The 11,875-nt window shown below is 39.6% G+C and overlaps 1 protein-coding gene across 1 annotated transcript in view; it reads right to left on the bottom strand.

Annotated features, from left to right (window-relative positions):
• The window catches only part of DHRS3 (dehydrogenase/reductase (SDR family) member 3), a 28,179-nt gene extending 16,518 nt beyond the window's left edge, over window positions 1–11,661 (bottom strand). Inside the window, exon 1 of the mRNA XM_009325228.1 lies at window positions 11,074–11,661. Within this exon, the coding sequence (XP_009323503.1) occupies window positions 11,074–11,268 (195 nt within the window). The 5' untranslated portion in view covers window positions 11,269–11,661. The remainder of the gene's footprint in view (window positions 1–11,073) is intronic.
• Between the last annotated feature and the right edge of the window lie 214 nt (window positions 11,662–11,875).

Below are 11,875 nucleotides of genomic sequence, written 5' to 3' on the forward strand. Positions count from 1 at the left end.
GGTGCGAGTTTGTCCACTCCTCCAGTATGAAGAAAATCTTGAAAATGTAACTTGGGTGTACCCAATGATTCAAACGGCAAACAGAACGAAAAACCAATTATAATTACTTAAAATATCATGCTTTTTTTGAGTGGTAACTCCTGATTTCTTAACGTAGGCCTAGCTATACAGGAGACGTGCTGCACAGTGAAGCTTCTAAGAAACACTGAAATAAGATTTTGTTCAGTGTCTGCAGTTTTCACTTTCTGATACAACTCAGCACTCATGGAAACTTAGCTAGCAGTTTCAGTCCAGGACTTACTGGGAAAGAGGACATATCTAGAAGACAAACACTACCTATTGATACAACTGGTGCAAGCAGGTATCTCTGCTGACCAAGAGAAGGAACACTGGGAAGTCAAGCTTGAATTCCATTTGCACCTATTTTAAATAGTTGTTTCATTGAGATAAGGGATGAAATATATTAGGCAGGTCATACCAACTGCCACCCCATCTTTATATAGACTCTTTCTAACCTGTGGCTAAAAATATGTCATACTACAGGATAATCACAGCCCAGAATCTTTCCAGGCATCATTTTTATACCACCTCAAAATATGTACAATTTTAAGTTAAGTGTACTCAGAGGTACAGCTGCCACTGATTACACGCAGAGAGCCAGATTTATCTCATAGTCACATACGTAAAGCGTAAGTGATTTCAGCAGAACTGCATTTGTGCTTTCAAACGCTATTTTATTGCCACAAGTGGAGCACTGACACATTTGCTCAGTCAGTGTTAGACAACAGAAATCCCTATGTTAATCAAAACAAGTAAGCTCTATAGGACCATATTCAATAAATTGTAATTTAGAAGGTGGCAACATAAGGGTGGCTGTCCACAAAATCTTTTTGTAATCATGCATAGTTTATGGCTAAGCTAATAGGATGAACAATTTAAATCAGTTACAAACTCTGCCAAGGTACCCATCTATTCCCAAGTCTATTAATTAGAATCAATTTAATTCCCACTGGGATAAAGGTCAAACAACATGTATTTGACCCTTTTCTACTGGCGTCAGTGTTATCAGCCAATGGATCTGGCAGTGCCTGGGTCTGACTTGTTCAACTCTTCAGCATGTTGACATGATGCTTTGAAGAACAGAGTCTGGGCCCAGCTAAAAAGATCTCTCTAATAATTTCTGCTTTATATTCCTGATAAGCACACAGGTTTAAAAATTCCAGAGTTTGTTCTCCCCTGGTGGTCAGCTCTGAGGCTGTTGTTCTATCTTTAAGATTTTTCCTTTCCAGTCTCCCTTTCCTACACAATACCTTAAAGCAGCAATGGTATTAGATTTGTATCTTCAATTCAGTCCAGAAATCAAACTGAAAAATTAACATTAAAAACTAATCTACATTTGTTAATGGATTTTAAAACAAACACTCAAAATCAATAATCATTAGCTGACATTTCCAAACTGTCTGGGAGGAAAGATACATAATTTCTACATGCTTGTCCAATTTTATGGGAAGGAAATAAAGAGAACTGTTGTCTTTTTTTCTTCTGCCCGTAGTTCCTGTAGAATTAACTGGCTACTTCTGTGGAGTTCATCATCATCATCTATTTGTCCCAGTTCTTTTCTTGGAAAAATTGTTGTAATGCTTTCATACCTCTCAGGTTACTGTAAGGCTAAGTTCCTGGTCTTGCCTATGGTAGTATGACGTAAAATCAGCTAGTTCTTGATGTACTAACTTTGTGTATGTCCTCTTTGAATGTTGCTGATCTGTTTGAGGAATGCGATTCAGAGTCTATTCAGAGTTTTCTACGTTCCTCCTTCACATTTTTACTATCCACTGCATAGTATCACCCTATCAAGACAGGTTTCCACAGCAGGGTAAAAAAAAAATTAAAAAAAAATCTTTGATTCCTTCTAAACTTGTTAGTTAGAATGCTTAGAAATGTATGCAGGGCTTATGGTCACTCTTAAAGCAAATTGCTGTGCCAGACTAATTAGACATTAGCTCAACAGCATGTTTAATTAATTTCATAATGCAGTAAAAACTACCTATATATGTCAGTGCTTCAGATGGAAATAGTTCTACAAATCTGAGACAACTTTTTCCTAGCCTGTGCCAGACTCACGACATAAACGCAACAGAAATACACAGCAGCACATTTACGAGTCACTGTAGGTGTTGAAACCACACAAATAAAATGGGGATGAATCATTTCAGATAAGGTGAAACATCATAGACCAAAACCATCTTGTCAGCCATGAAATTCAGAAAAGCAGCCTTTTTCCTTTCTTTGGTACAAATAAGACTAAGATCACAGAATCGTTGAGGCTGGACGGGACCTCTGGAGGTCATCTGCTCCAACCCCCCTGCTCAGGATCGTATAGCTAGTCTACTGCTTTGACCAGGTCAGCTCTCATTTTGAATTTCACTGCCTCCTCTTCAAGCTATCCAGATCTAAGTTTCTGTATTCACTTTCAAGGCTGCTATCCCCATATTACTGATCACTTTTCATTTAGCATCAGAGCTCCTATTGCAGCCTTTACCTCCCAGCATTAATTTTTCAAACAACCTTTGTGTTTTCCACCACACTGTCTGCACCTCTGTAAACATTCCCCAAAACTCTTTATTGTTGCTCTTCAAATCCCACCTTAAAACCTCCATTCCTGTGATGCCTTTCCAAAACCTTAAAAATGGCTAAAAGCGTGGTGCTGAAACCACTTGCTTTACAATCCCCATCAGTACAGACTTCTGTGTTTGTATTCAGCTGTTGCCTTTTGGTTTATATCTACATTCTAAACCCAGAGGTAGGGATCATCTTTTTCTGTTGTCCTTATACAGCACAGTTAGCATCTTTATGTTATATTACTTCTGGTGCATGAGTGGGTTTCTGAGGCACTACAACAACATTAATAAATAACCTCATCTTTATAACTTACCTCAAGATTTCTTACATCATTGACACAGTCCTTATATTTTGTGGGAAGCCTCATTTAACTGCCTTGATGCCAGTCCTTAAGCATTTTAAAAAGTGCTGGATTTTGGTGTGCCAGCACAGCACGGTCTCACTGGGACAATATTTTCACAAGATATCACTGTACCCTGATGTGAGATGACAAGCCTGTTACTCTGCAAGTTCCACTTCTTGTTAACATTATTTATTCTCTTTACAACATACTCAGTAACAAAAGACAGGTATGTTCTAAATTATAAGCTAAAATAGCTCCAGCCGGAATGCTGCTTCACAGACATCAACAGATCTGATATCTGATAAATTCTGGCTGTGCTTGCCAACCAGAGACACTTATTCAGCATGTTATTCAAACTGCTGGCCTTGGCACTAGCACACACAACAGGCTTAATGCCATCTAAGCCTGGGACTTGAAACAAGGGTTCTCCTGCCCATCCTTAAATTCAATCAACAAGGAAGTGAGCTGCCAACAGGAAGCCATTAAATAAAGTTGCTGTCAGTATATAATCTTTATAGAAAGAAAGCCTTTCTAGAGACCATAAAGTGACTCAATAAAATCTACTCTCTTATAGTTTACCAAAAGTTCCAAATTAATGTATTATTTTGCATGACATGGAAAAACATTCACTCCCCAATTCTTTTCATGTACTTCTGGTTACTGGTAAGTTATGACATGCTCTAATAGTTCACTGTAAGAATAAGTGCTTGAATTTAAATAAGATTAAAGCAACCATCATTAAAAATATGCCTGAAACTGTTCAGTTCCTATGGTGGTTTTTTTCCAACCACACACACAACAGGGAGATTAATTACCTAGAAGCTGATATTTGCACTATGGGTAAATATTCTCATTATACTGAAATATCCACAAGATAGAAAATGCAAAATTTCCTTTAGATTACATTATCTTTTTCACTTTGAGACATGTCAGATTGCCTTTTCAAAATGGCTAGTTACTTATTTGCATCGCTAAATCACTACAGAGAAATCCATTAGATACATGGACTATATGTCATTCTGGAATCTCCACAGGGCATAAAAAGCATTCAGTATGTGGACAGATGCTCTCTTGACAACATTGTCTTAGTTCCGGAATCTAAAAATATATATGTAAATTTTACACTGAGCCTTTTAAAAATTATTATACACCAGGCCAACTCAACATCTGTTTGTGCAGTACATTTGCATATTGCATTTGCATTGGGTAAAGTACATCAGAACCGGGTCCATTTCTTTTATAAACATCATTTTAAAGGCTTTATGTTAGATCACGGTGCCTGTTAAAAACAAGTACATGGTGATTAACTATATTCTACAGAAAACCAGTTCCTCGCAGCTCTGAAATTACGTAATTTAAAATCAGCTCTTTTCCTTGAACTAATCTCCTCGGGGGTGACCAGATCAGGTCTATTCATGTTCTGAACTCAGAGTGAATTGCAAGGTACATGTCAGAAATCAGTTATTACTTGCAGAATACAAGTGTCTTCTTGATGACTGGCCCAGCCGCAGTGGATTTAAAAACTGACAGACAGCAAGCAGAAGGACTTGCTGAGTTTACTTCAGGTATGCTATCTCATCCCTTCCCCACTCCCCCAGCACATTATCAGAAATTATACGCCTTTGTACATGACAAAAGAAATGTTTTCAGGTTTGGAACACTACAGCCCATCTGGATGGAACTCCATGGCAGATTAAAATTCCTGTGCATTAAGAATTTGATGTCAGGCTCTTCTTTAGGCAAGAGCTAACTCTCAAATAGAGTTTAGTAAGAGTATTCTACAGGTTCTGAAAGTGAAATCAGAGATGAATGTTTGAGAATGACCAATATTTTAAAATACATTTTAGATTAAGAACTCTTAGTGAAATTCATGTGAGATACTAATAGCTTTTGTCCTACACCTTAAAAAAGGTCACAGCTCTGAATGACTTTTACCATCAGCCTCAGTATTTTGCCCTCACTTCAGGAGATTAGTATTAATTTCATTTCCAGCTCTAGTCACAATGCAGTTTATCTTTTATCATATAGCATTGGTATATGTCATAAAGAAGTTTTTAAAAGGTATATACTAATTCATAGAAACCAGGACAATTATTTGTCAACACAATTCATAAAGACCTAAGTGAAGTATTCCTAGAACTACAGATGCAGTTTGTGTAGATAATGTGGGAGGAGCATGCCATTGTAGAAACTAATTTCAAAACTTTCCGAATTTTCCATTCCTGGGAATACAAGGCTAAATTCTAAGACCTGACGCCATTTTTTACATAATCTCTCTGCAACACTCTCATCCTAAACAGCATTTATAGCCTAAAAATCTCACTCAGCTAAAACTCTCCAATTATACAAGGCTCTCAAGCACCCGCAATTCCTCTGAGGTTTTCAGTTCTGTTGAATTCAGTGGAACACTGAGGGAAACTGGCTCCAGGTTTCAGCAGCAGTGCGGGCTGGCGCAGCCCTCATCCCTTCCTCGGTGCTCCTTCCTCCATTGACTTCTTATTACCATCCCAATTGCAATTGAACTGAAAGAGGATAGCACACTCAAATGACAAGGTATCTTCCTAAGTGAAGGCAGATTTGAGGTCTGACTTTGAAAACGTTGTGAAAGAGATGACTGAAAGAACAGCTGAGATTTCAGGGTTTTTTTTATTGTAGCCTGAACAAAATCAGGCGTGATATAAGCAAAATATAAACCAAAACAACAACAAAAAAAATCTCTGATCAGTTTTCAAAGCAAGAGTTTTCAAGTAGTGCCTTCAGGATCTTTGTTCACTATCCTGAAATAATCACTGTATTATTGCATTTGTGGCATTCTACAGCTGCCCATCACGTTGCCATCCTGTTCTGTTAAAAGTACCTTGAGACTTGCAGACATAATTGTCTAGACTCCAGTGCTGACAGAGCGAGGTCATGGCTATCAAGCAGTACATTCCATGCAAGAGCAAAGTTTCCGTTTCTTGTTTTTGTTGGTGATACTAGCTCCTTGCCATCTAGTAAGGGCTCTTGTCTGTCCTGATATTCCAGACTGCTTACCTCATCCGCTGCACAAGCATGCAAACCCTTCGAGTCCCATAGTCTCCTGCAATACAGGAAGTGAATGTCCAGAGGACAAATCAGTGAAAGGAGAGATCTTTCAGTGTGTTTATGAGGTCATTGCTTGCACAGGGATCAATGTGAAGAACTCTCAACAAGGTTAATAGGAATTCTTCAACGCTTCTCTGCAGTACTGGCACACTAACACAAGGCCAGGGCTGCTCCTAACCCATTTGGTATTTTGGAGACATCTTTCATGCCAAAACACCCCTGATTCCCTAGAAGCCCTCTTGTTCATTCATCAATAGCTACAGTTACCAAAAAGGCAAACTTATCACAGCTGGAGGGGGTGGGGGAAAGCAAAATAGGAGGACAAAATAGGCATACTTTTAAGAAACTGAGATCACAGAAATTATCACAAAGGAGCAATAGAAAAGCACTGCTGTATAAGATCCCTTATAGATATGCTACTGAAGATCCATACTGCCCTCAGTGTAAATAAAAAACCTAATGAAAATCAATGGCTTTTGACCAGTCTCCCAACAGGAAAGGCTAAGAAACTCTTCCAAAGTCACTGTCAGATAACCTTGAATACTAAAATACATACTAGAGTTGGGGAATCTGTTTCTATCATATAATTGTATCTGTTTCAGTTACTTTTGTTAGGCTTTGGTGACATTTAATAATCCAGAATGCCTAAGAACCAAGCATCTCTTTCCTGTTCAGTCAGACCTCGGATTAAATAATCTGTGAACAAAGTAAGTTAAAATCACAACGAAAATTTTTAGACATCAAGGAAATGCCCTAAAAGAAAACCTAACAAAGAGCAAGACATACAAATGACATACAAAAGACACACGAATCAAAACTTCATCACTGGAGATGATCAAAGTCAGGGCTGACAACTCTCTGGCAAGGGCACTATAATAGAAAATGCTGTAGGAAAAGCAAATGGCTTAGAGGAAACCAGAAGCATTTTCCAACTCTAACCACCAGTGAATGAACCCATTCAGCCGCTACATCCCCCCGACTACTCACATCTGTAGAGGGCTGTTCTTCCACACAAGAAATATTGTTCAAAGGGGCCAGTCTTCCCAATATTAACTTGATTATACAATATATTCTTCGCAAAACACCATTAGGCTTTGGAAGTGGATTTTTATTTCATAGGCATTAAATCATAAACTCCTAAAAATATCTCCTTCCCCCTTTTCATTAACACAGATGTACTCTGCCATTTTGGCTAACCACAGAATATCAAAAGCTAAGAGCCTTAACAAAGCTACCAATGTGTGAGACTGAGGCAGAGGCGATGCTCCATTGGTCAACTACTTCTAAGGTGTAGTCAAAATTCTCAAGAGTTAAAGCCAACAATAGTGAAAATTTTGAATTTTGCAAGCAACCAAAAAGGAAGCAAAAGCAACAAAGTATGTTTCTCCAGCAATTCAGCAGCAGCAAAGTAACCCCTCAGCCGGCACTTCTGAATCTGGACACATCTCTGGGGAACAGCATGAAAGTTGAATTACAATACTTGAGTACTTCCGGAGAAAATTCAATGCTATTCATCCCTCATAATAACACTAACATGTCCCGTATCATCTGTAAACCACTCTTTCTCTGCATACAGCAAATTTATATGCTTTTGTTTTTTTCCAGAAGTGCTACAGGAAGCATTTAAATACACAATGCCTCCCATGACCAAGTAGTTTTTGAAAACTTCTACCCAAAAGTAAAAATGGAGTATGGATCCTTTGACCTCTTAGTACACACCTGAACAGGGATGATCTAATGATTATAAAGTCTCTCTTTGCCTAAAATTTGCTGGTAGTCTTAATTGAAAAAACTAGAAGATACACACTTCTGTAACTGGAAATACAACTGACACAGCTTTGTCCCCTTATTGGCCATTTCATCAGAAGGCCAACAAACAACCATGAGAAAAGAAACATCACCTTAGAAGGAAGTGTCTCCTAGACATTTATCTGTCCAAGTCATACTTGAGGCACAATGGCAGAGCAATGGACTTAAAAGAATGGGGGTAGAGAATGGGAATCAGGATGGATTTACATGATCATGCCAAAGAGAATTCCATTCTGTTGGATTGAGAATTTCAGTCTCCGTACTCATCTATTAAGCAGAAGACACTCTATTTCCATTTGCATAAGCCCTTTTTTGATTTATTTCTTGCCATCTTCATAGCTTTAAATGCAAGATCAAATTCTACAGTAAAAAAGTTGCAGACGTGACAATTCGTAATCTTAGTGAGATACAACACTTGTCATCTTAGGTGAAAACTGCTCAGATACGTCTCATTTGTGATTAACAAAACCAGCCTCTGAAAATAAAGATAGAGTGTAAGATGAAATCCAATCCAGTCTAATTATCAGAGGAAATTTCATATGCTAACAGTTTCAACTAACCTATCTTTCAGAAGATTCTAATCTCAAAAATATGGTTATATATCGCCGCCTACCTCCAAAACTCCGCCACTATGTCTGTGTGCGCAAGCGCTGTGATGACTTTTCCAAGATACACTGCACACCCACTATTGGAATCTGAATCTGTGTTACTGTTTCCGTTCACCTCTATGTAACACTGTGCTTGGCCTCAGAATTTCACGCCTTTGGTGGAAGGTTTTTCTAAACTTGGAATACTGTGACTACACCATCTGATAATCAGAATCTGTTATAAATTATTAATTATGATCAATAATTCAAGCTTTGCATATAAAACAGTTAACTGCATAAGAAGACAACTGAAAAATAGAATAGTTAATTTTCACAAGCCTTATTGAAAGATTACTTGCTAGCCACTTCAAGTCTTTTTCATTTCTTTTTGACTGTCTAAGGCAAAGCATAAAATCGAAGAGTAGTGCCAAACAGAGGTCTTGCATTCTACATGAAAACTGCATTAAATTCACAAAGTTAGGGTTGAGCACAGAAGTCAGGAAAGAAATGAAATCTCAGAGCAAAGGGAGTGGAAACTACCACATCTAGGTAAAACTGTCATTAAAAATGTTAAGGCAGAAAAGGATAAGTCTACTTCAGTGTTGCATGGAAAATGTGCCACTACCAAAGGCAGAAAGGCAGTGCCACTACCAGAGAGGATCAAAACTTGCTGAGTGCCATATTTGACTTACTGGATAGCCATGATATAACTGAAAGAAGAATCTAGTTCAAATTCAGTAAAAGCAAAAACTGAAACACCTTGATGACAGACATGAAAAAAACCCCATGAGGTAAAATACCCCAAAGTTCTAAACAATAACTAGCAACCACACAGCATTTCACAACATCATATGAGACAAGTACAAAGGTTCCCAACAATTATTCTCAGTTTTTCTTTCCTTCTAAGATACATAGAGATTTTATAGATAAGACATACAAATTAACTACAGTCTGTATCTCTTTACAGTAATTTCATCCTCAGCTCTGTATGTTAAATAGCTCCCTCTCCTTTTGGCCAATGTCACCTGGTTCATTAGGACTGACTGCCATTGTTCAGCTTCTAGCTGAACTGCAGCTAAGCAGCCCTTGAATTAGCTGTAGAAATGGTGGTACTTTAATACCAGAGCTTAGCATAGCAACCGGCCGGACTAAATAAATAAATAATGAAGCCTGGTGTTCTAACAGATAATATAAATACACTTTCAGCAAATTGCTTGGGTCCAAAGGTCAGTCAACTTGTTTGCTCTGTCTCCAAGAATTTGTAAATCTCAACATGATGTTTAAACACAAGCATATACAAACATCAAAGTTCAATGCTGACATATTTTACACCTCAAAGTTGTATGCCGGAATAGCTCTATACCACACATAGAAAACTGCAGAGCATGTGTAAGGAAGTGGCAAAACACTATTCCAAACTAAACACAAATTTTTCTTTAAATATTCTCTCGTTCTGTATTTTTCTTCTTCTTTATTCTCTATTTACTCTCATTCATCCTCTCTCACACCGAGAAGTATTTATGTAGCCGTCTAATTTCACAATTCCTCCCTTTCATTACCCACAAAGGGGGAGATGGAACTTTAAATCTTAAGCCTCATTTCAGGGTGTGTGTATTCTGTATATATTTGTATTCCTGATTGATTCACACATATGGAGACACCTGTACTTATGAAAACACAAAGTTTCAAGGTAAACCACCAGTTCCTGAGCTAGAGAATGGACACACCACTGGCATTTCTAGGCTGTTGTGCAGACAGACCTCTCTCAGCCTCTCTCCCCTTCCCTCTTTCCTAAAGGAAACGTTCAAACAGTCTCACAGCTCCTACTCAAGTTGTGCTTTTCTTCCTTGCTGGGGTCTCAGTCATCTTCCCTTTGAACAGCTCTGGGCTGGCAAAAAGCAAAATACAAGGGACTTCAGGAAGCACAAGAAATTAATTTCACAAATAGAAAACCATCGGGGTGAAACTGAACTCTTCTCCCCACCTTCCCGAGAGAATGCATTATTAGGACCGAGAGCCAGAGCCCTCCTGCACACACCATTTGCCCCTTTCCGAGTCAAGCGCCTCTCTTCTGGGGTGACACGCGTGGCAGCAGCAGTCTGGCTGTGCCTAAGGAGAGCTAAAGATGTGCTCAGCCTGAAAGGCTGGAGCCGGCAGCCAGCTGCCCCCCTCTCCGTTCGTACACAGTCCCAGCAACCAGGATTGCCAGGAAGCAGGCTAGTAAACAGCAGTGCAAGTGAGCACTAGCTTCACGCGTGGGAATCACATAGCTCTCCTCTCCCTGCCACAGGAAACCTCGGCTGGAGTGAAAACCTCTCCTTTGTCAGCAGAGGAGAATTCACGAGGGGGCCCCTTTCTCACCTTCACATTTTCTGGGATGAGATGGGGAGAGACAGGATGCAGGAAAGGAGGAGTGGGCAACTTCTGAAATGTAGGTCAACGTAATGGCTCAGCACACCAGGGTTTTGCAAAATGAGTGCCCCTTCTCCCCTCTCCCCTTTTCGAAGTGATCCCATCAATCCCACCTACAGGTGAGGGAAAAGGCTTTTAAGTCTCCGAGTCGGGGGACTCCCCAGGAGAGCTGCAGGTGGGAGCGTCCTCCCCCCCCCTCCCCTTCGTGCCGACGCTCACCTTTCTGGCTCCTCGTTTAGCAAACTCCCGGGCCAGATGGCGGCCGATGCCTCTGCCCCCTCCGGTGATGAGCACATTCTCCCCGGAGAGGTCTCGGAGCTTGGGCGGCAGCACCATGCACACGGCAGCTTTCACCACCAAATAAACCATCTGCACGGGGAAAAGCAGCAAAGCGCCCAGCCACTTCCAAATCATCCTCTCGTTCCAGGCAAGTCAGGAAGGCAAAATTCTCTTCCAACCCTTCACAAAACCAAGCTAACGGAGAAAGAAAACCAATACCCTTCATGCACCCCCAGATGGGTGACAAGTCTTCAACCCCCTTCCAAAACTTGGGGGCAAGAGATTCTTGGACTGGAAAAATCCTTCTCTCCCCCTAAAAAAATTGGGGTAGGAGTAAAGTAGTGCAGAAGACCAAGTCACTCCCCTGTTTCTTGATCGGTGTCCTCTGGGATTGTCACATGCAGGTAAAACGGTTTCCTTGCTTTTTAACTGGAAGACAGTTTTTTTAAATTAAAAGAGAGAAAAAAGTAAAATTAAAAGTAACCATACATCCCTCCGCTTCAAAGACCGACATAAAAATCCAGTATCCAAATGGAAGGTTTTTATACTTGGAAAAATAGAAGAAAGCAGCCTATGTCTCCAAATTTCAGCCTGCAGTGCCTTCCAGGCAGCTCATTTCTATTCTTAGACTCAGGAAATTGCTTAAATAAGACAGAATTGCCAGGACCTTCTTTTTAAGAAAGGCTCTATTCAGGGAAAGGTTGTTGGTTTTGTTTTAATATCTATAAATATCTATAGACGT

The sequence above is a fragment of the Pygoscelis adeliae genome, unplaced genomic scaffold (genome assembly GCF_000699105.1).
Source record: "Pygoscelis adeliae isolate BGI_AS28 unplaced genomic scaffold, ASM69910v1 Scaffold36, whole genome shotgun sequence".
Classification (NCBI taxonomy): Eukaryota; Metazoa; Chordata; class Aves; order Sphenisciformes; family Spheniscidae; genus Pygoscelis; species Pygoscelis adeliae.